General features: G+C 39.0%; 1 protein-coding gene across 3 annotated transcripts in view; it reads left to right on the top strand.

Moving 5' to 3' along the window:
- The window catches only part of RSRC1 (arginine and serine rich coiled-coil 1), a 140,426-nt gene that overhangs the window by 44,474 nt on the left and 70,748 nt on the right, over positions 1–25,204 (top strand). For all 3 annotated transcript variants that reach the window (XM_082766766.1, XM_082766765.1, XM_082766767.1), the window contains one exon: positions 21,533–21,569. In XM_082766766.1, coding sequence (XP_082622892.1) covers positions 21,533–21,569 — 37 coding nt within the window. The remainder of the gene's footprint in view (positions 1–21,532; positions 21,570–25,204) is intronic.

Genomic DNA, 25,204 nt, shown 5'->3' with positions numbered 1-25,204 from the left:
CAATTTCCTCTAGAGGAAGCCAGCCAAAGGCTAATGGGAAGCAGAGTGAGTTTCCCCCTGAAAAGGAAAGAGATGTCCGTGTGCTCAGAGTAGCTCTGGGGTCACTTGCCTTTGACCTGGATTTGTTGCTATTGTTGTTTGGACTGCTTTGGACTAGTTTTTCCTTTGGTTTGCTAAAAATCCTCTTTTAAGTCTAAAAAGGATGGTCATTTCTTTAATGGGCTGTGATATTGAGACAGCACCATCTGGTATTTCTTTTCCCTTCACTAACAGACGTCCCTAAAATGCTGTGTGAACCCAAGGAGAGAGCACATGTGTGTAAGCTGTGGAGCACATCTGTCCAGAAGATTTTGGTGCACAACTAGGTCCAGAAAGTCAATAGTTTTTACTCACAGAGTAACTGTTTCATTTTAATTTGTTCTTTAATTTATCTTGCGTTAGACTGTAAGCAACAGTGTGGTGCTGTCACTTGTTTATTGCAAATACTTAGGAAGTGCTGGAAGAAGTAAGCACTCACTGAGTCAAATTTGTTATTTATGCTCTGAACTGCAGGGTCCCATCCTTCCTCCTTTTAGTAGTTTCATGTTAGAAATATATTTGTAAGCGTGGAAAACCCCCCACTCTTCTCTTGTGGCCTGGATACCTCCATTAACAATCAAAAGGACTGTTCATAAGTGAATCTCTATCACTTTTGCACTTTCTAACACTTCTAAAGAAGAAAAGAAAATCAACTTTGCAGTGGTAAGAAGTACAAAATACAGATTTTGTGTTCTAGGTTTATAGTTGAGATTATCAGTTGGAGATGCTTGCTAAATTAGCTTCCCTGCTCAATTCCTGTACTACGAGGACATGCTATTTCTCTGCATTTACAGAAGTAGATTTTGGAATCCATTTGAAGGCAGTATCTTCAAAGACACACATTACTTTAAGCTGTTTAAAATTTTCAAAACTATGCAGTCCTTAAAACTGCCAACCACCATGATTGTCCTTTTATAACTATATAATTTGCATTATCTTTGTTTTTAAAATTGAATAATTCCCTAAATAGAGAGTATTCTTCCTGGAAGAGTGTTTCGTTTACACGCGTGTACACTCGCACACGTTCCCTGAATGTAAACATGTGGCCCTTTTTTTTCTTTTTTTTTTTTTTTTTTTTTAACCAAGGCGCCCTGCACTCTGAGAGCAGCTGACTATTGTTTTAATGGACTCCCTTAATCTGTGTATGAGGAATCCAAACTGAATGATACGGAGCTGTGAAAATCCAGTTAGTGTGAGCTGTAATCTCTTTACTGGGTTTAAGTAGTTAGTGGCATTCAGACACCCTGCAGATACTGAACTGCAGAGATACAGTAATCACCTAACCGTACACCCAGTGTCTTGCTAGCATGGAACTAAAGCAGAGGAGTCCCCAGCAATCATTTAGGTTAAAAAACAAAAAACCACACGCAAGCACTGCTTCCTCTGAGCAAGCAAACGAGTCACTGAAAAAAAAAAAAAAAAAGATATTTTAGTGTAAAATAAAATGTAATTAAACTCTCACTGCTTTCATTTTCTTTTTTTCTGGATAATGATTTTTTTTTTCTGTAATTGGACTTACCTGCTATAGACAGTATGAACCTTGTGTTTCTCATATTAGCAAGAGAATAAGGAACATTTTGGTTAAAGAAAGTATTTCTAATAGTAGTCTAATCTTGCATCTTTATGTTTTTTTTTTTTGAATTGTAAAAGTATATCAAAAAATTAAGTGAAGTAATCTGAATTATTGAGTGAGGAAAAAGAAATTGGGAGCATTATTAACATGTTTTGGTAATGAAATTCTTTAAAGAATTTATCAAAACAATTATTTGCGTGGTTAGGGACTATTTTATAAAGAAGCGGAAGACAAACCTGCTGTAGATTTTGACACATTTGCACAGGTCTGTCACATCTGGTTAAAAAGCTGGAAAGGGTAGGAATGTCCTTTGCAGGCTCTTGTGTCATCCTTGGCAGCTCCTGGTTCTGCGCGGGGCAAGGTGCTCTTAGCATCAGTTTCGTAAATAAAACAGAAGAAAAACAAAAGATACAGAGTGTTCTTCACTTCAGAACAGGCAGGGCTCGTGGCCTGTCCGTGCTGCTGTAGAGACCTCAAGATCACAGGTACATGTTTTGGCAAGTTCACACCTCATTTGTTATTGATTTAATTATTTTAAATTATTTAATTTGTCTCTCCGAACTTGCAAACAAAACTGGAGCACTCAACCCTCTGGATACTTCTGTTTCCTTCATTGCCCTTATTCATCTACTGCTGTAGGGGAGAGCCTGAAGCAGCAGCTGTTTGCAGAGGGGAAAGGCACAAAGCATCAGGCACTTGGGATCCCTTGCAATCAAGCCTGAAAGTGTCACAAGCTAATTTCTACGTGCATATGTTCCAGATGATGCCACCAGTGACCTGTCCTTGGTGGGTGACCTCCTGACAGGATCCAGGAGGGGGTGAAGCTGGTAGGGTAGTTCTCCTTGGACAAGTTGAGTTGGGCACCACTGCAGATGAAAGTAGAGCAAGTTTTTCTACTTTAATACCTTTGCATTAAAATATTTTTCTGTTAAAATGGTAAGGTTCTCAGGCCTTCCAGTGGAGGAGCCTGCCCAATGCAAATCTTCCATTTGAGCCTATCTGCTGAGTTTCTCCAAGTCTAATTCCAGTCAGAGAGATCATAACGTAGCACGTGCACAAGCTCTTAATGACCCATCCAGTCTTGGAATAAGACATCTTCAGTTCTGCAGCAGAATCCACCAGCACGTAGGGTGCCTTATCTCCAGCCTGCACCCCATTTTACTGTGACGACACCTCTGCATCGTGTTGGTTTTATTCCCTTTTTTCAAAGGTTAGGGCAGCCCCAGCAGTAACCTAGTGAGCTGAAGTTTTTCTGGAGGAAAAGGATCTTGGAATCGTTTCCATTTCAGGTCATGATTTATGCATTATTTATAATGTTGAAAGCAACATCTTTAAAGATCCATGAAGGACAAGGCTGGGAAATGCTTTGAGTGACTTTCAGGGTAGAAATGGAAAGACCCAGAGGAAGCGTGTTAGATGTCCTGGTGATTCTCCTGGATTCTGACTTGCTCTTCATCTGCTTGCAGCTGCTGAAGTTCTCATAAGACAAGGCCTATTTAATGGTGAATTATGGTGGGAATGATTTTTTTTTTTCCTGGACTGAAATTGGAAAAAGCAAGATCAGTATATTTTCTCAAAATGGATGAAGGAATTGATCAGGAAGGTCTGACTTTGCTGCTCCGATCAGAATCTCTTAAGGCTACTTAATGGGATCACACTGTGTCAAAGAGAGAAAAGTTTTTTTTTTCCTATTGATCCTTGTCAGGTGGGTATTGCTCTGTGCTTTGAAAAATATTAAAGAAATACACACAATGTAATAGGAAAATGTTTATCAGAGTAGGATTGGAAAATGCTTCCAGTACTGGGATGCTCAGCTGCTGAGGAGGGCAGGAGTGACAGGGCTTCTAAAAATATATGTGTATTATTTTTCTCAACAAGAATCTTGGTTTTGTCTTGTAATTTTCTTGGTATGAAATTTTAGATAACACTGTAGCATTAGTTTCTACTTATAATTAATTTATGGCTGGTCCTCTGTATGTCAGGATGTTCTGTGAGCATGAAGATGGAGTAGAGGTAGGAACTTATATGTGGTGGAAAACATTAAATCTTATTAAATCTTACTTAAAAGGTCAAGATATGTTTTGTATAGACGAGGACAAAAGAGTCAAATCCACCAATTAATTTGTTTAAAAAACAAAATAAGCTTTAAGCTCCAGAGCTTGTTGAAAGCTACTTCCATTAACTTTAAAGGTTATAAAATAGATCTCTCCTTTTGAGAAATAGCTGTACCAAGATTAATGGGAAACACTGAAGGTTTTGCTCAGTTATTTTCAATAAAGTACAGATTAAAGCACAATTTAAAAATGAGAAAACATCACAGAAGCGTTGTGCTGAAAGTTCTGCACTGCGGCATGTTAAGAACTTGAAGATGTTTTTCTCCTCCCATCAACTTTTCTGCATTGTTTCTCCTTTCCTGTTACGTCCAGGTCTGGACTGAGATATTTTAGCTTTCATTGCGGCATTTAAGCTCTTGCTGCTTGGCAGCTTCCCCCTGCAACGCAAAGCCTACCTCCCGTCCCTTTTCACTGCTGGGCAGGGTACAGAGAGGAAGGGAAGGAGAGAAGAACATGGGGAACAGGAAATTGTGCACTCCATCCTTCTTATCTGCCATGAGTAACTCAAATCTTTTTCTATTTTAATAAATATGCTATTTTTTTAAGCCTTTAGGCTCTACTAACTCAAAGAATTGATGTTGGATGTTTAGACCTAGATGGCAGATGCTTGGAATTGTTTGTTCGTGTAGTTCTCCAGTTGACTCCAGTGAGCAACAGGCACCGAGTGTCCCTTCTGCAGGTCTTTGTGCTCTTTGGGATATTCGTGAGACTGAAGGCATTTTTGCAGGGAGCAGTCCTGTTACAGCTGATGGTCTTTGCTTACCACCTCTTCCTAAAGTTAAGTTGCAAATTTCATTACAGAAAAACTCAATGTTTTGTATTAGAAAACACACAAAAAAATCCATATTATTGTAGCATTTATTTTTTTTTTTTGAGAAAGCAAAGCAATCCAGCGAGAAACTTAAAGCAGGAACAATTTTTCATGCTGTTTTCTCTATATCAAACCATTTTTACCAACTGTTTTTATTCAACCTATAGAAAACACTTAGAGAATGCAATGTTTAATTTTTCTTCAAGTTAGTGAGAAATTTAAAGAATGAGTTTCAAATAAGATTTTCTCACAAGTTGAAGTGGGATGGGTATTGTTGCACGTCTGAGGCATAACGGAGGTGAGTGTTATGTGCCGTGTTGTCGATGTCAAGGCAGATTCTTGCGAGGTGAGTGAGGGGGTGGCAGCATCTCGCTGCCTCTCCTGCACAGCTGGGAAGGAGCAGAAACCGAGCAGTGAGGCTTCGATGGGAAATAAACCCAAAGATGCAATGCAGAGACTGCATGGTAGTCTGCTGCATCTTGATAAGGTGTTGTGGGCAAGGGTTATCTAACCACAGCATATCCAATATTTAAAGGCAAACCAGAAATTTTCCTCCAGCCATGAGTGGGCTGCACCTGACTTGGACACAAGATCCTTGCAGACCTGTCCTTGCATAGCCTGCTAAGAGAACCACGCTGCAGGGCAGGACTTCTCTTTTGGTTACCAAAGCATGTTAAACACGTTCCCGTATGAATAATCCCTCCGGGAGTCCTTTTTTTTGGTCAATATGAGAGTAGACGTTATGTGAACATGTGATCCAATCTTAGCATGGCAATTTTCACACATGATGCCAGTGATATTTATTTCTGCCAGGCAAAAGGCACTCGGTTTTATATGCAACATCATGCTTTGTGTTTCCTGGTCTGCCTTTAATCTAGGGCTGTGTTTATGTAATGCAATAGAAATGTTGCTAACATGATTATACTTTTATATCTTATTAGCTCAAATACTGAGTACAATAAAATGGAAAACTGTTTAAATTTTATGTTTAAGTGCTTGAGATAAGAGCTCTTGTAAATGAAATGTGATTACATTTCTGTAATAGATCTTCTCTGTCTTTTAGTACTTTGTTTAGCTATGTAATTCTATTGGGATTGCTGCTTCGAAGTTTGACTTTTAGAAATATCCATGTAAAATGCTCACACAAATAAACAATGAGCGCCAATCTGTTGAAAACTCAGTATCTCCTGTCTGAAAAAGAAAATCGTTGCTAGATAGTTTTCTTTGTGATAACCAATTTGAATTAATTCCCTAACATCACCTTGAATTTCCATCTGTGTAACCCTGATGTTCTTAAGCGTTTTGCATTTACCTAATGCTCTGGGCTATTTTCACTTAGCATGTATGGAAAACTGTGACTATCTTAAAACTGGAGATGATATGAATAACAATTGTTTGCTGATCTTACCCTGTATCTCCCTGGATAACCTGCAGTCTGCAAAGGCTGAGTAAGTGGCAGATAGCTTTTGTCATCTCTTATCCGGGCTGTACACTTGTAAGGAAGAGCAGGGATAATCGCCTAAATCTAATTAGGGGTTAAAAGAGGCCATGACTGTGATGTGGCAGTGAGACACCTTACTGTATCAATCCTGTTTGCATTAGAAAAATAAGGTTGTCATATTGATTATTCAAATTAGCTTATATTGGCCATGGCTCAATGGCGTGCATCGCAGCTGAAGCACTTGAAGGTCCCAGCTTTTCAGAGAAGACCTATGCTTATAGCATATATTATGTGGTGTCTTGTTTCCTAATTTAGGGGGCTTAAAACTAAGGCTGAGGGAGTTTTATCAGGAGAATTAAAGGTTTAAGTGACCATCAGAAAATGAATTTGCGCTTTCATGTGTGATATTTGTGATTGCTGAAAGCTATTAAATGAAGGCCAATAAATTTGCGTTAGATCTTTTATGGAAAAGTCACTATTGGAGTTAACAGATCTTGCAGTATTATGTTTGTGCACTAATTGATGTGTAGTTCAAAGTCGAATGGAGCTAAAAGAGTAAAGTAATTGCATTCAGATCAATTCCACGTTCAAGGGATAGTGAATTCCCTTGGCTGTAACTTTGGGGCCTGTGTTTTAATTTAAGAATCTACCTGGTGCTGGGCTATTACAGTATTCTGAAATATTTCTCAGCGCTTGGCTTTTTGTCATTCAGCAATCACATCTGCTGACATCCTGCTAGGGTATGGATGCTCTGGAGAGTGCTCATTTCAGCCTTCCTCGTTAGTCGTGATGAATGACGTAAGTGCCATACATAGAAGAGGCAAAGGGAAGGCATTTAAGAAGACCAATTTTGTGCTTTTGGAGTACAGCAGGCAATACGTGTTAGGGTGTGTCGTGTGTGTAGGGATTGTACCGTTAGCTTTTGTGTTGGTTTGTGCAATGGACGTTGTTATAGTTGTACACGAAAAAGAGAACAACTTAAATTCCCGAAATCAGGCTGTTTGCAAATGTTTCTCTGTGACCGAAAGGATTCCCCCCATTTTCTGCACAGGTTGAGCATTTTTGTTTACCCTAGGTGTTGATTATGCTACATTTCTTTCTGCTTTTAGACAAAAATATTCATAGTTAATTACTTTTCCCTTTGATGCATGTGAGTACAAGGTTTTCAACTTTATAATTTCTTCAGTTGATTTTTCCATTTTCTTTTGTTTGTATTACCTGCTGTCGGTATCGGTGTGCCAGTTACCCATGCAAGTACGAACCCTGTAGGCTGGTGTGGGTGACTAAAAGCCACAAAGACCAGAGGAAGGGGATATATATGTGTGTGTGTTTTTATCTATATGTATATGCTGTGAGAACAACATATTGACCTGTTTTTTAAAAATTCTTCTGTACGAATATTCACAGAACTTTCCAATATCTTGCTTGAACAGAAAGTGAAGTAGGTGGCTTATCCTGTCGTGCCATTGTGGGGAAGTCCACTCAGCCCTGACCATTGTTTCATGAGCGTGTTTGATCGCTTGGAGTGGTTCCACTTTCAGTTTCTGGGGACGTTGGGTTTTGGCACTTCTGTGCAAGACATAGCAGTTTTGTTTATTGTGATTGCAGCTTTCAGCCAAAACTGAAAACCTAGGAAAAGAGCCAATATACTAGATTTTATTTTATTTTATTTTTTTCAGCAATTTCAGCATGCTGTTTCTGTGGATCAGAACATCGGGCTGCTCAGTCATTCTCTATTCTAACTCTGGTGTAATGGCTTTTGTCTTAAACCTGAATTGCAACTCTTTCAGAGGTCAGATACTCCACTGGTTATCTCACTGGTTAAATTGGCAAAGCAGAACTTTTATCGTATAAAGGTCTGCAGAGGTGAAGTACTTTGGTTCTATGACCAGAAGATTTTTATGGTCAGGGAACATGGAGCACATATTCTCACATCTTTATTGCTTGCTTGAAGGTCTTTGATAGGTATGTCAGTATTACTGCATTTCTAGTTGCTGCATTGCATATTCTAATAAAACTTCAGCATGAAAATACTTACCTGAGACATCACATTAGTGAAATATTGTGTGAATCTTTAGGATTGTGATGACATGCAATGTTTTTGTAGCATCAAGGAAAGCAGGAATCCCTGAAATTCAGAAAGGTTTGGAAACAGCTTCTGGATAAATGGTTTATGTTGGTGTGCCATGACATCAGAAATAATGTTGTTTTCTTCTGGTAAAATATTCATTAAAAAACATGAAATAAGACAAATATGAACAGAATTATGAAAAAGTAGAGAAAAATCCATAGTTCCAGTAGGGAAAACAATTTCTGTTAGCAAAGGTATATGCTCTTGCTTTGAAAGAATCCAAAAGCTTGGATCTCACACAAGGCAGCCAGCTCTGAGATGTCTGAGGCCACCACCTGGAGCTCACTTTGCTCCAAAGAATATTAATCTAAAAAATTACTAAGCTAAAAGTGCAGGATTAAGGTCTTTTATGGACAAACAGCCACCTCCAACTCGCTCCTCCAGAGAAGATGAGAATGGCTGAAGCAGGCTTTGTGATGTGCAGCTGCTATCTGTTAGTTAGGTTTGTTAACTCGAGGTTAGTGTATTTTTGTGGGTTTGTGTTGGAGGTTAGAAATGCCTTTCATCAGGAACACTCGCTCAGTTTGTCAGCAGGATCAACCACATTGCCAGGTCTTTCTGTAGGGGCTGTGATCCCCCTGAAAACCCCGCTGCTGCGGGATCTGACTGCTAATTTGTTTGTGAGATGTTTATGTAGAAGGCCTTACCTCTGCGCTGCTTTTCAGAATATTTGAAGTTACAATAGGAAGTGCTGGGTTTAATATCCAAGTTCCAAATTGCTTAAGATCCAAGTTTCCTTGGAAACTGCCATGTTCATGGTGCTTAATTTTGTCAGGAATCTCTTGGCTTCATATTAGAAAAACAACCTTTGAGGGAAATCTTGGCTGTAGAATGAGACGTTTCATATTTTTGTCTTTTCTGTCTAATTTTGGTCCACTTGGTGATAAATCAGGAGCTTGCAATACTAATTATTTTAATTTCATTGAAGGAAGGCCAAAATACAAAATGCCCAGCAAGATTTCTGGTCCAGACCTTGGCTGGCCACTTCGGGGCGGTTTGCTCCATCCCGTGAGGCCAAAGGTGCTGCTCCCACTGAGGACCTTCCCTGTGAAGTGCTGCACGTGGTGCATATACAGACGGTGTTCTGTTCTTTGATGCTAGTAAAAAGCTAAAAGCACGTTAATGAAACCAAACATTTTGGAGGGTAAGATGAATAAGACCCCTGTGATGTGGTAAAATAGAGAACACTTGGAGCGTGGTGCCTTAAGGAGGTTTGAGGCCAACCCAACCACCACGAGGTGTTTAGATAACATAACTTGATTTGTTGTGTTTTTTTTTGAGACATGAAATTTTCTACAAGAAATACAAATTATGATTTACTAGAACTTACAGAGCAAATAAACTCTCTTATGTACTTAACTCACCGTAATATTTTGGGTGTCAAACTTGACAGCATCAGTGCTTTCAGTCCAGGCACAGCAATGTCCCGAACACATCCGTTAGTTTTTCTCTAGGAAGTTGATGTGTAATAAACACAAGACCAAAAGCAATTCCAGCATTGATTAATATTCTCCAATAATAACAGACTTCACAGAATCACAGAATCACAGAATTTCTAGGTTGGAAGAGACCTCAAGGTCATCGAGTCCAACCTTCAACCTAACGCTAACAGCCCTCCACTAAACCATATCCCTAAGCTCTACATCTAAACGTCTTTTGAAGACTTCCAGGGATGGTGACTCCACCACTTCCCTGGGCAGCCTGTTCCAGTGCCTCACAACCCTTTCAGTGAAGAAGTTCTTCCTAACATCTAGCCTAAAACTCCCCTGGCTCAACTTAAACCCATTCCCCCTCGTCCTGTCACCAGGCACGTGGGAGAACAGGCCAACCCCCACCTCGCTACAGCCTCCCTTGAGGTACCTAAAAAGAGCGATAAGGTCGCCCCTGAGCCTCCTCTTCTCCAGGCTGAACAAGCCCAGCTCCCTCAGCCGCTCCTCGTAGGACTTGTTCTCCAGGCCCCTCACCAGCTTCGTCGCCCTTCTCTGGACCCGCTCAAGCACCTCGATGTCCTTCTTGTAGCGAGGGGCCCAAAACTGAACACAGTACTCGAGGTGCGGCCTCACCAGAGCTGAGTACAGGGGGACGATCACCTCCCTAGCCCTGCTGGTCACGCTGTTCCTGATACAAGCCAGGATGCCGTTGGCCTTCTTGGCCACCTGAGCACACTGCTGGCTCATATTCAGCCGACTGTCCACCATCACTCCCAGGTCCTTCTCTGCCTGGCAGCTTTCCAACCATTCCTCTCCCAGCCTGTAGCTCTGCTTGGGGTTATTGCGCCCCAGGTGCAGGACCCGGCACTTGGCCTTGTTGAACTTCATGAACTTGTAAACTATATAGTCAGAGAGCATTACAAATGCTGCAGAAAGAAATAACAAATAGCAAAATAGAGGCCTATTAGCGTTAGTTGTCTAGTTCTGCTGTTGAATTATCAGAGAGTTAATTGCTCTTGGAATCAGGAGGACTATTAGCCTTGGCAGTTAATTGAAGGAAATTAGCCTGTGCTCGGCAGGCTTGAAGTAGCTGCACCAGGTACAAACCCACCGTGACTGGTGCTGACTGGCAGCTTTCTTGACAACTCTCAGGTGCTTTATTCTTGAATACTGAAATATTATCATCAAAATATCCTTCAAGTTCTTGTCCTTGCTACTACGTGGATTTTAAAGTGCTTTTACAAGCACTGGTGACTTGTTAGCATACACGCAGTCGACGTTGTTTTGGACTGAATACTGTAAAAATGGAAGTGTCAGGGGGGAATTGCTGTGAATGGGGCTGAGTTAGCGATCTCTGTCAAGCTGCTGTTCATGCAAGTGTTTTTCTTCATGAGCTTCAATTAACTGGAGTTTTTGGTTGTTTTTGTTATTGTTACCTTTCCATTATTTTTCAAGATGTTTGAGATTTGCAATCACTTCTTTTTTTTTCAATTTTGATGAAGTATGATCCGTTTCCTTTCATTTGTGGCCAAGGAATTAATTTCCTATTGAGCTTGCCCAGCTCATGCTCTACCTTACACCTTATGAAAATTTGTCTTGCAACCCAGTTGAACATCGTCTGGCTTTCTCCTACACCTCAGCACCTGCTCAGACTGCTTGGGGTGCCCATCTTAGGCCAACAAGAGACTTGCAGAGGCTTTCCTTAGGGCTACGTTAAAGTGTAATAGAAACAAATTAATTGTGAAATACAGTTTGAAACCCAGGCCTCTTGTGACCAGAAATGGTACAGGCCATGTTAGCTGAACTAGTTGGGGCGACAGAAACCAGGTATCTGGGATCAAGTAGTTCTGCTTTTCTTAAGATAAGAAAGTCTTTACCTCGGGCCCCTGACAGTACGTACTTTACACAGAATATATTCAGAACATGGCCGCATGCTCCTGAGGAAGATAAATTCAGGCCAAATGAAAAGGATGAAATCAGACCGCAGGGACACAAAAAGAAATAGTGAGACAGCATTTACAAATTGGGTTTTTATACCTCCCAGCAGTGATGCCTAAAAAAGCATGAGGTTTTAGTGAGCTAAAATTGGACCGAGCGCCATCACGAGCCGTAGGATTGCAGCAAAGTGGCACTTTGTGGGTCGCAGCGAGCTGACCGTGGCTGCAAAGTGCTGCGTGCGTCCTCCGTAATAATGGAAATGTGAAAACTTACTTTGTCTTGGTCTTGGCTTCCAGTGCATGTGGCCTAGGACTGTTGGCTCATCCTTATCTTTCATCTAATCCGTGGAAATCTATCAGCTCCGAAGGCTACAAACAAATACCTACCTTTACTGAAAAATTACCGTGCTGCACATCTTAACTTTTCCTCTGAATGCTGGCTGTCTTCTTTTTTTTTTTCTATCTGATTGTTTTTGAACAGTAAGGGGTCGAACCACTGCTGGTTAGAGAGGAAGGAAAACAGAGAAGAGCAGATCACAAAATTCTGTGGCAGGCTCTTGGTTTTGGGGGAATGAATTAGCCTTGCATAAAGTTAGTGGGGGGACGACCTGCTATTTAAAATCCATCTGTTTACTTGTGTTCAAGTTGTGTTCTAAGAAAGAGCAATGTCTCGTGCTCTTTCAAGATCTTTCCAAAGTGTGTGAGCTTTTAATTCATCCTTATTTGATGTTCTTTCCTTGCAGGGAGTAGGGGCTGTAGGGCCATGAAGAGGCTGTGTTCTTGTGCTACGTAAATCCAGGCACGGTGTTTTGGGTTTGTTGCAGTATTTCTGCAATATAAGAACATCTCTCTGTTCAGAAGCTCTGAAGAAACTTTTGAGGTGCAAAGAGCAAAGCCAGAGCCTTGCTAACTTGGTAACTTGAGGTGTTCAGATTTTCCAGAGCAGAAATATTTCCTATAACGAAGCATTCACACTGGGGGCGTAAGGAAAAAGTTGTCTAACTTTCAATGATGGTGTATGAAGACGACCCAAAAAAGTTCCTTAAGGTATGCACGTAGCATAGGAAGTGGCTGCGAGATGGGTCCCTCAGCTTCAGGAAAAATATTTTTGGTTATTAAAAAAAATAAGTAAACTGTACTTACAGATGGGTATTGGTTGTGAGCTTGTTGGCATTGACTATGGGTAAGAGACCCAACGCTGGACAAACTTAATTCAGTGAAAATATTAAATACAGACATTAGTGTGGTTTTTTTTTGTTTGTTTTTGTTTTCATGTGAACTGAGAGTGATAGGCATTACTTAAAAACAATAATAATAAAAAATTTAGTGAGATTTATTGATTTGTTTCTGAAGTTAGTACAGAAGAATAGAAGATAGTCACTGTAAAACATTCAGTAATAAAATGCATACCTGTACTAAACAACCTTAACGTGCAGGTAGTATCTTACAGTGGGGGTTTTGAGCAATGAGCAAAAGCAGGAAGGTTTTTTTGTTCTGTTTGTTTTTTCTCCACAGGGATTAGTAGAAAGTTGTTGGCCAGCAAGTGAGTTTTAAATACTTAATATAGATTTTTTTTTAATATTTTATTTTTACCTAAAAGACTTCGTCCATTTGGAATGAATGCATAAAACAGAATCTTCAAAACCAAAGTACAAGTAATTAATACAGACAAATCTCATGTTAACTTGTTTCATAGGAATTGTTAACTTTATTTTTATTAAACATTTAATGAGGAACATGCTTATTGTTTCCTTAAGCACAATTTTCATGAGCATTCACTACATTTTGTGCAGTTTGTGATGAAGTTAAACAACGATGGATCTGTTTAAATACGACGTGACTTCTGTGTGGCGTAGTGAGCTGTGCGTACTCGTAGCGTTTACAAAAGCTGTTACAGAACTTGTTTAATGTGCAGAGATAGTATTAAAAAAATGAAATGGGCTTGAGGTTTCCTTGTGTGGTGCTTTTTCTTTTTCTTTTTTTTCTATCAGTAGACTGAGGGCCTGAAGGAATAGAGGAAGTGAATGGACACCAATGTATCCAAATATCTCATTTTGCCTAAAAGCAAGTGCCGGCAGATAAATGCCCATAAAGGGATTTCTTTCTTAAGCCCCATGGATTTTTTTTGCAACTTTTTGTGTGAGTTAGAAATGAAAACCATTCATCTAGTGCCCCAAAGAACGGCCTTATTGAATGGAATAACAGTGTAATGTACCATTGAAGGCAGGATTGAAAGTGATTATCTTGTTAACTCTTGACAGTTACCGCCAGCTTGAAATAGAACTGGCAGGCTTGATTTGCAAATGAATTAGAGCTTTTTCATTTTGTGCCAGGATCATCTTTTTATATTCTGATATGACAGATGCTATGTTCCATGCTTTTGTTTCTCTTCAGTTTTATACTTGCAAATAAAAAACAAAAGATTATGATAGTAATTTTATTTGCATCTTTTCTCTAGGAGTTTATTCTTTGTGTAGAAGTTTTTAATCTTATATTTTTCAAAAATTTGTTTAAGAATAGCATTGTTCCTGCAGAATAAAATTTCATTAGGTTAAGTACAGTAGTAATTGGGTGAAAGAGGAGGATTTAGAAGCTTTTGGAAAATGGAAAATTAATTGTACTCAAATTGTTTTAGTGTTCAGAATATTTAAATTTTCTCACTGCTTTACACTTAAACTTAACGTTCTTCAACACTGAGAGTTGAGTGCAGTTGAAGAAATTCTAACAGTTAAAATACTTATCCTAAAAGTATGCTAATAGAAATGCATGTGTAATTAGTTTCAGACTTAATGCTGATAAACTGTGTTTATATTCTGCAGTCATCCAAACACAGATGGTAAGGTGTTCAGTATGATAATTATTGTGCACTCTTTATATGTTCCTCATTAACCTGTAACACTCTTTACTAGTCCAGAGAGTTTTTACTATAGTTATGCTTACCAGCATTAAAACTTGCTCTGCTTTGTTTAATATTCAGTGCAGTGTTCTGTGCATCTACAGTGCTGTGCTTTTTGCTACTTTTGTAATCTGTTTTGTACTTTGAGACTAATTAGCAACAATTCCTACTACCACTGACGTCCATTAGTGAAATGTTTTCATACACTTTCACCTACAGGATGTGTTTTAATTGAATATCTACTAAATAATATTACAGAAAAGGTAAAGCAGGCCAAAGATGTCTAATTTATTTAAAACTACCAAATAATCTGGTGAACAGAGACAGCGATGCTCCGAAGTCTGAAGCTTAATTCCTCGTGTTTGCTGGGAATTCAAACCTTGATTAACAAGGTTTTACTCTTTGGGAAGGGAACCTTGTGCACTGAATAGGGAGGGGGGAAAAAAGACCGACAGCATCCAAACCAAAACAATCTCCCCCACACATACATGTATAACAACTCCAAGGACTTGCAAAGTATGAGGTCCTTTGAATTTTCAGGTTTATCTGAGGAATTGCTTGAACTGGCAACCGGGATAAAGAAATCTGCTTTGATAGTTTATAAGATTTTTATATCTGATCTGAAGTCTTGCTGAAACCAAACTGGGAGCTTTTTTGGGTAGTTATTTTGGTTCTCATTTATCTGTGAAATACTTACGGAGAAAAGGTTTTTTTGTTTTGTTTTGTTTTTTTTTGTAGGTTCTATTTGAAAATATTGATGCTATCAACACTATATTTTGTTTTTTCTTCCTCTGTTTAGCTTCAGTGTTTATTTCAATTGCATAAAATCTTGAATTTTACTCTCTGAGACAGGGTTATATATATTTTTCCCTCTTGAATATTTGATAAGGTCTCTAGGGTACTGATTTTTCTTTTCTCTAGGATAACATATTATGGAAATTGTTTCACCTTGTGTCCTATTTAAAGTCCCTGGTTTTAGCATGATTCAATTTAGCTTGCATTATATTCATCTGAGTTCTTCAGCAGTTCCAAGTTATTCCGTATGTGTTGGTGTGTGGGGGTGACTCCTGCTTTTCTTCCTGCTTTTGATAAGTGACCTTCATATGATCTTCTTGAATCTTTATTAGATTTAAATTTATTAGTAATTGGCCAAACTTCTTACCATTTTTCCCGAGTGAAATAAATTCTTTGGTTGACTGGAGTGGGGGAGCCACTGAGCACAATAACATCAGATTTTGAAGCCCTTACACTTCGGGATTATTCCAGACCATTGGATGTGATATTAAGAGCAAAACAACATTCAAGATTCTTCAAAAATGTCATGGATGTCTTTTTCTAGCAGTCAGAGTGAAGGTCTTCCTAAGCATTCCCTCTTTTTGATGGGCGTTTACTGTGCACAAAAGGCTACGAAGAGTAGCATCAAGTCAATAGTTTAGCTATAGCTCATCCTGTTGAACTCTTACGTGCAAAAGAAAATTCTCAAGGAATGTATTATGCTGCTTTTCTGAATGCTTGGTACCATCAGAATAACAGCCAGATTATTGGCCTGTCTTTCCTCTCACCTGTACCCTCTCTGATGTTGGCATTGCACTGCTAAATCATTTTCACTATTCTGTTTTTGTTTGGTTAGATCTTCCAGTAATGGGACAAAACAGGGGTTTTAGACTCTAGGAGCCACAGTTCTTAAATCCATTGCAGTTGTCAAGGAATTATCTTTGAGGTGAATGTAGTATGGAGTTTTTTTAAACTTATTTAAGTACTAGATTTCAAGGATTTTGATTTTCATTACTGTACTTCAGAAGTGGTCATAAAGGTTTTGTATCTCAAATGTGCCAACAGGGCTTTGTTTCATGCTGTATCTTTTTTTCTCTATTTTCAAGCACTTTGAGGGCATTTTTTTTTTTAGTTCATAGATTTAACTGGTAGTATTGTTTGTATACACCATTTGGTTACTTTCAAAAAGTCAGGTTTTTTCCTTCATCTTTATGTAAGAGAGGCAGGAGGAAATGGCTTTCCTGTATGGTTTTCCCTTCTTGTCTTTTGTAATTTCCCTTTGACGTAATTTCCACTTATGGCTACAAAAATACAAACCCTACTTTTCAGGATTTCTTTTATAACCCAGAAAATGTTAACTAGTAGTGTTGAAGAGTAAGTTATTTGCTGGAGTTCTGTTTCTACGTGTTACGTAGCCTTTACAGGCAGTTGTGCCAGACCACTGGTGTGGTGTTGGACCAGCTTGTCACTGAAAGTCTGTAGGCCTGGATTTACCTATTCACTTGGGAGGATCAGCACTCTTAAAAATGGTATCGGAGGAGAGGACAGGCATACGGCTTAGTTTTTAAGTAACCTTTGTTGTGTCTTTCAAAGCCTACTGAAATAAGTATTTATGGTCTGTAGTCAGATTTGGAAACATCAGCCTATAATTTTACATCAAACGCAACAATACAAAACCTATAAAATTTAGTGGAATATGATGGGGGTATCAATTTCTAAAAACCGCATTCAGGACTCTGCAACAAGTACGTAGTACCTTCTGAACATCCAAATGTGATAATCACATGTATTTGTTCTGGTTATTTCTGATAGTAGGCGGTTTTGTGTTGGGCTTTGTTTGTTTTTCTCCCTGTTCCAGGCTTTGATTTTTTCTGGAATTGGACAAAGGCATGATCTGGCTATAACTGTTTTGCTCTTGATATCTGGCATGTTTTGTCAGCTTGACAAAGTCTGTGAAGCTATTCCAGAACATTACCTGGTTTAAAACTTTGTGTAAATGCATCACTAAACAGTGATAAGGCCACAAGTGCATTTCAGGCCGCCAACCAATTGAGTGTGTATGTGTGCACACAATGCCTTATTCCTAATATTCCTCCTGCTCTAATGTTTGATAATTGGAATACCTTCAATCTGATCATACAGGCCTTCAAGGCTGAAGAAATTAAATCCATCAAAGATCGAACATAAAATAAGCAGAAGTGAGGGAGCAGCCCTCTGTCTTGGGATATCCCAGGGTAGAAGTAAACAGAGTGTAATCACATGGAAAACTAATTTTCTTCTTGCCAGGAATATGCAGTGCTCAGCTCTGGTCTGGGAAATCATGAGATTTCCATTGAAAGCCTTTGAAAAAAGGCTTTGAAGAAATTTCGGCCACTGAAAGAAAGTCTTGTCACAGGTTAGTAGAGTTTTGGATGGGGGATTTCCACATTCTGAGAGAGAAAGGAAGTTGCTACCAGCTGTTGTTTGCTGGTTTGGTGTGTTCTGTTTCTTTGATTTTTTATGCAAATGCTGGAATTTAGTCAGAACTTGAAGTATTAACAGTGATGCTATATTGACTTAGTAATCAGGGCTGGTGTAATAAATTCCGTAGCCGAATGTGTTTTACAGGGTGCTAAGTATTCATTAGACTTCCAAGATTAGTTGGGAATTGACAGTTTGTTGATAGGAGACACGAGATGATGATGGTAATTAATGAGGTGAAGGTAGGTGTGGGTTACAGTGGAGTAGGTAGTCAAGACTAGTAAGAGACACTCTTCTTGTATACATGTCTGATATTCATAAAGACATCTGAAGACTTCAGCTGTTTGTTTTGAGGTTGTTTATGTAGAATGCAAGTTGGGATTGATAGCATGCAAAAGAAAAGTAGCAGCTGCATGTGCTGCTCGGAGGAAGATCTGTAGGGAAGACCATTAAATGAGAGGAAGCAGTAGAAGCATGTTAACATGACGACAGAGAACAGCAAAACACAAGGTTATTTCAAGAAGACTATAAGTGTTCTTCATTGAAGAGAAATATTGGGAGAAAGAAAAGGGATTTATTTGAAATGATACTTGGCAGACTATTGAAAGCAGGATGTGCTTTTTGAGTGATCCAACAGATTTTTAGAAGGGGGCTCCATCATAATTTTTTTTATAGTAATTCAGGACAATGTTGCCTGATCAACACTAGCACTTTGGCATTCATGAAGAGAGGGATTAAAAGGCATTTATGAAAGACTGCGGTGTAGCACGACCTGAACTGCTGCATCTGGCCTTGCTCTTTGCAGTTTGTAGTTAATATTGTGGAACTGGAGGGGATCTTGCCAAAGGCCTTGCTAATGAGGAGGTGATTTATTTATTAATCTGGCTCCTGAAGAGCAAAATCAGATGTTAGGACTGCTTAGAGTGGTGTAGAGGCCACCAAGATGGTGAGGCCAGAGCACTTGCCCTGTGAGGGGGCTGGAGGCCTTGGGCCAGGCACATGGCAAAGAGACGGCCATGAGGGCGCCTGGCAGCCGCCACACGGGCTGAGGAGACGGGGCCAGGCTCAAGTCATGTCTGGTGGGAGGAAGGAGAACCAGCACAGCTGAAAAAAGAGACGTTTGGACTAGATAAAAGGAGAGGCCCTCTCAGCAGGGCCACGGAGTCAGTAAAATGGGCCTCAGCGTTGACCCTGCCGTGAGCAGGTGGAAGGGCTGCAGGCCTCCAGAGGCCCTTCTGCCGGAGCTGTCCTGTGACTAGGAATTACTCCAAAATATCCCCAGATATAGGTAATCTACAGAATTATCCTGTGACCTATGGGTTCTAACCAAAAAACAATGGCAAAGGAAATCACTAACTGCGAATACAAGGGAAGTCTTGAGAGTGAGTTGGTAACAACTTGAGGAGAACTGAAGAACATGAATTGGTTTGTTTTCATTTTAAATACAGCTTAAAAAAATGCAGGATCCTTCCAGTTTGCTACTAATCTGAACAGCAGCACAGAGTAAACTTAGTCAAAAATTAAGTCAACTTTCACTCTGGTTTAGTAAAACATTATCATCTGATAAAAATAACTAAATTAACATAACTTTCTTACAGCCTTTCTTTCTAAGGGTACTGTAATACTGGTTGTGCATAAAGCTGTATCTACCTTTTTTTTTGTAGTGTTTTATGGCATTAATGATTGAAGTATTCAGTAAAAATGGAAGGTTTGTTTATGCTTTGAAGCCCATGGTGACTGAGCTGCGGTTTTACATAAAGCAATATTTGAAATATAGTATTAACAAGAATCTTATTTGGATAATTATTTTTAACTAGAAATAAAATGATGCCGTGGCTTCACTAGGTGTCCTGGCTGATTGATGCATGGCAGCCTCCGGCTGGAAAGAGGTTTTCATTGAAAGTGACAGGTGCCACAAGGTTTATTTAGGACAACCTCAACCTTGTCCTGGTTAGTTTGATAATGTTTGCCTTATGTATGTTCAACCACTGCATTTCCTGCGTTAGAGCCTTGTGTTACACCAATATTACTATCTGTGCTGCCTCAACTACAAATTGGATGAACAGCCAGTGACACTTTTTCAATATTATTACATTAAACCAAGTGGATTTTGATTGATAACCTAATATTCAACTAATGCAAAACATCAATCATGGCAAGTATATTAATTATTTAATATTGCAGTCTAATTCAGAAATCGATGTGCTGCATGAGGGGAAGGGAAACTCACTGTTCCCAGAAGACTTAAGACAGGGAATGATTAAAAAAAACCTGCTGTACTCTTGTGTGTTAGTTCGATACAAATCTTTATTCATTTGCCAATAATCTCTTCGCATTTTCCACTTCAGGACCATTTTTATCAGTTTTGAGACCTATAATTGAATTAAGCCTGCTTTCAGCACAGGGCAGAAAGAGTTGCACCAGTATTGATGAAGTCATGACAGGGACAGCAGAGGAGACAGACCACTAAGCAGGGCAGGTTTTATACCATTGCTTGGGAGCTCCTAACATCAGCTTCTTGGATGCTTCCCAAGTAATTAATTTCTTTAAGGCCATTTAGCACCTCAAAACAGATGTGAAAGACAGTTCCTTTTTAAATATTGTACAGACTGGACTGATATTTTCTTGTTTAAAAATGCTAAATAATGGTGTAGGAAAAGTGCATCTTTTCTGTTGGTTCATCCATGGTTTATTCAAATAGAGCAAAAGCACGTAGACTTTTTTTGAAAGCTTTGAAAAATAAAAGCTTTTTACGTAAGGAGACTGAAGTACAGCACAGCAAGGTTGGAAAATGTGCCATTGAACATGGACTTACTCTGTATAATAAAACTTAATATGCTTTAGCCCTTTTTTTATGTGTAACTTCACATTATGCTTTCTGTAACCAATACTATGTGTTCAAGAGAACAGAATTTCAGTCTTGCATGGTTTGCTGTCTCAGAGGTCTAAAGTTGTTTTTAATTCTGTGGTTTGATAGAGGTTAATAATTTCTTGAAAAAATAATGTTATAAGTATAAAATCTACATTACATTATACAGTTCAATAACTGATTATTTGAAATACTTCTGGGGACAGTTTCTCCTTGTTTGGCATGGTTACAGCCCATCTTCCTCAAAAGATACCGTCACATTTTTGGAAGCAGATAGAAAGCAGAAGCCAGCTTCCTTTGTTTAGTAGCTTGGGACTTGGGGATTTAGGGGATTTATTATTGTTGTTTTTTTTTTTTCTTGTTTTGTTCTTTTATTTTTGATGTGGCAGAGAATAGACATCTAACACTTTTCAGGTAACTTTGTCAAACTGGGCAAACTGTTTATGTTGCTCCAGGATGGCAAGCTTGAGCTGTATGCACGTAGCAAGATTCTTTAAGTTGCACTCTGAATTCTGTTTGCTTTTCCTTTTTTTGATAGTTTAGTCATTGTTTTCTCTTATCAGTTATCTTAATGCCACAATACTTCTCGTTTTTGAGAAGTACCCACCAATTTTATTACTCTCACAAATTTTATTATTGAAGCAGTGAGAAAGCAGAACCATAAAGTCATTGAATGTCGATTTGATAAATACCACTGTACACTGTCTTCTTTTAATAATTTCAATATTCGGTAGTGGGATAATTATATTTTTATTTTTTTAAATTATTTTTTAAATTAGTGTCCTCTTGCTTTGCTGAAGTTTATAGCAATTTTAAGGCAGGTAAAATTCAAGGTTCTAAATAATTCTGTAATTATGCATTTGAATAATCAATACTTCATAAATATTTTAATGATTTAGATATTAAAAATGAAAATTTTACTTGAGAAATTTCATGGCTTTGACATTTCTGAGTTAAACATAAATTGTTGTAGACAAGGGTTTAGCAACTATTTAGAACTTCTGTTCTTCTGTTACAGGGACCCTGGAAACATCAAAGCTGGATTAGAACATCTGGTAAGTTTTAATTTTCTCTTGAACATTTGCATCATCTTTGATATCTGCATTCCAAATGAACACTTTTGAATGAGCTTTGAATACCTTGAATTGAGAAAGTCAACCATTTCCCAGAGGGTCAGCTTACTGTTATAATGTGAAGGCACTTACATTTTCATTTATCTTACCATTTCAAGGGAATTTTAATTTTTTTAAATTACTTTTTTTGATGTAGAGATGAAATAAAATGGACTACAATCCTTGGATTGATGATTGCCTTAATTATAAACAAAAATTGTTTGGTGTAGGATTTTTGGCATATCCTGATCTGAAAACAACAAACTTGTGATAAAAAAAAAAAAAAAAAAAAAAAAACGCACACACACAATCAAATATTGCATGCATAAATATGGTATGTTTTAGTAATTTGAAGTCTTTGAAAGAAGTGCACAGCTTTGTTTTTTCTGTTGTCTTTGCTTTATGAATAATGTATTGACTTAAATTCCATTCAGTGCTGCAGTATAAAATAATAATTGAGATGCAAAATATTTTTGGTTTAAGTAAACATATTCAAACCGCAAGTGATGGCAAGACATACTTAGCATTAAAAACTAATCAGTTGATCAAAACTGGAAAAAAAAAACAATATTGTCACAAGTCTGAAGCTCGTTGAGCTTAGACTGTTAGTATCAGCAATCATCTGAACATTAAGTAGTTCATCTAAACAAATTATTAAATCCCATTAAATCAAAATATTCACTATTAATGGCACATATATTTCAATACCTCAGGAGAAGTGTTGAAATTCGTGTTTAATTTTTCATACAATATCTAAATTATACATACTGTTACATATACTGTTCTATACTGCTATTAAAATAAAATCTTATTGCAGTGTATTGCACGAGCATTTGAAAAAAATTGCTTTTCTGTTGTTGCTTCCCATTTTTGGAATCACTTGGGAAATATGATTTGTAGGCGCATGTATACCAATATCTTGTTGGAGTAACAGCAGGATGAAAACGATGTATATTCGGGCACAGTTGTCAGCAGTTTCCCTTTTATAATGGTGGCATATTAAATGTTCCATTGCAACTAGTATTTTGAATCTGTAAGTGGAATAAATAGCTGAATGTTATGAATAGTTCTAAAAGCAGTCTTAAAATTAATCTTGTTTGCTAGTTTCATAGGTAGCTTGCATGCTAGTTGAATCTCTTAAATAAATTTTTTAAATGTTTCATTCCTCTGCTGGTGTCAGGTTGTTGTAATCTGATGGGTTCAGAGAATTTTTCTAATGCATTATAAAGATGCTGTAGTCTTGACAGATGACCATGACTGGTACTTTTTCTAAATTGGGAGTGCTGCAGTAGCTGAAGCTGCAGGTCTGATTTATAACGTCACCTCGAACCAGCAGGTTCAGAAGGAAGAGGCTCTGTGGTTTTCGAGGAGCATGGGCAGGGGATGGTGGACCAGGAATAGTGTTCACTCACATTCAGAGCTTCTCTGGGATTTGGGGGGAAATGTACTGGGAAGAAGCTCTGCAGGGTAATGAAACCTGAAGTTCTTTGACATGGTAACTCACTGTATGTTTGAATAATTTCATCTTCATGAAATACATTAGCTGATTTGTGTTTCTGTGAAAGATCTTTCAAAACCTCCAGGTCCTTGAGACTTTTTTTTCCTTTTCCATGTGATCTCAGAAGATCTGTCCTGGGAACAGGTGCTCAAGGAAATTAACAGCTTCCCATGACACTCATGGATGGGAGAGCTCATACTGGAAACTTTTATATCTCAGTGTTATGTCAGACAAGTTCACAAAGACCTTTTAAGCTCCAGTAAATTATAGGGATATTCCTCAGAAGAGTTAAGCCACACGATTGCTCTTGTTCTTCTGCTTTAAATTACTGCATGTCCAAATACCTGGAAAGAAGTGGTTTTCCTCCCATTTCCCCAAAGTTGACAAGGAAAAAAGAAGAGTCTTCATATTGAGGGGGCAATCTGCTATTTAATCCTTTATTTAAAATGGGATGTGTGTTCTTGTATGTATGTTTTATGGACACCTTTCACCTGACTGCAGCCAGTTATGCTGCTTATGTGTGCTTCAGGCAGCTGCCGTTCTGGTACCTAGCATCTTGCTGCACACACAGCTGGTTTTACAAAATTTGGCAAGTATTTTACAAATAGTTATTTGGGAATACTCTCAGTGTAAAAACAACTGCGTTCCTAAACAACTAGTTTCTTTGTAGGTTGGAGAACTTCACAGTGGGTTCATGTGGATGTTCCTGTGTCGGTGCATAAGGATGGGCAGGGTCCCCTGCCCCCAGCCCAGGCTGCCCAAATCCCCCCAGCCTGGCCTTGGGAGCTGCAGGTTCGGGGCAGCCCCAGCTCCTCGGGGCAGCCCGTGCCATGTCCTTGGCACCCTGGTGGTGAAGGATTCCTTCTGAGCACACCCTCCTGGGGGCTGCTGCCAGGGGAAGGGCTGTCCCATGGGGCTGCCCGAGCATGCAGGTGGGCACAGCTGCTCTCCCTGGTGACTGCCAAGAGCTAAATCTGCTTGGAAGCATTTATTTTAAGCTAGTTAAGAAAAAGAACCCCAAAGTTCTAAATATGGGAGAATTGGTCCTGTATTCCAAAAACTTAGGTTGTTACTTGCTGAATTATATTTTACTAATTCCTTTTTCCGGTAGCAAATTTTAACAAGCTGTAGAAACCTTGGAGAAAAGGTTAACTGTTTGCAGCTCAGAGCAGGTCCGGTTTTCTATTCGTAGCTCAACTAAAAATGAACGGTGGAGCCATACGTGCGGTTTCTTCAGCAGAAGGATCTTATTTGTGTCTTTTGTATAAGATTTCAAGGCAATAACCTGCTTGTCCTTGTGGTCAAGCAGCAGAGTCTGTCCATTTGAAATGATGGAGAGCAGCCTGTCATTAATAGCTTGTTTAGCCCATCAGCGGTTTGTGAGAATATAGTTATTGTCTGCCAGCCCTGCAGGCGCTGCGTGGCCGCGCGTTAATCAATAACCACCAGCAGGCACGGGTGCAGCCCTGGCCAAGCCACGCAGAGCTCTGCCCGTGGAGCTGCTGCAGGTCACCCGTGACACGACCAGCTGGGTGATGTGACACCAGTTGGGTGGTGTATGGGAGGGTCAGGAATTCATAACCAACACCGGTTAACTCCATCCAGGGGCTTTTCATGCGAATGTTTCCACCAAAGATCTCCTAAAAGACAAACAAACAACAAAGGAACCTTTATCCAAGAGGTGTTAATAACTACTGCTAGGTATCGCTGTTTATTTCTTTCCTTGGAGCTCGTTTCAGCAGTTCCCTGATTGCCACCAGCCTGGTTTCAGACCTGCAGTGATGACGGACGAGTATCCCAACATGACTGGGTAGCGGTGGTTAATAGAATTGTTGGCTTTCTAATGAGCTATAAAACCAAGCAGCCAACTATTAGGGTTCACAAACAATTAATTAACACTCGTAATAAGAGTAATTATGTTTATCTTAGTATCCTGGCAAAATTCCATGCTGCTCAATTATGTTCTGCAAGCCGGAGTTCTCCCTCACTGCAGACGTGTTGGGCTGGCTGGATGCTGGTTGTCCTATTTGAATCCAATTTAATTGAAAAGAAGATTTTCCAATAAACATTAAAAAATGCA

Source organism: Aythya marila, assembly GCF_965140915.1.
Source record: "Aythya marila genome assembly, chromosome: 9".
Taxonomy (NCBI): Eukaryota; Metazoa; Chordata; class Aves; order Anseriformes; family Anatidae; genus Aythya; species Aythya marila.
Note: the sequence above shows the minus strand (reverse complement) of the source record. Positions and strands in the feature narration are given on the sequence as shown.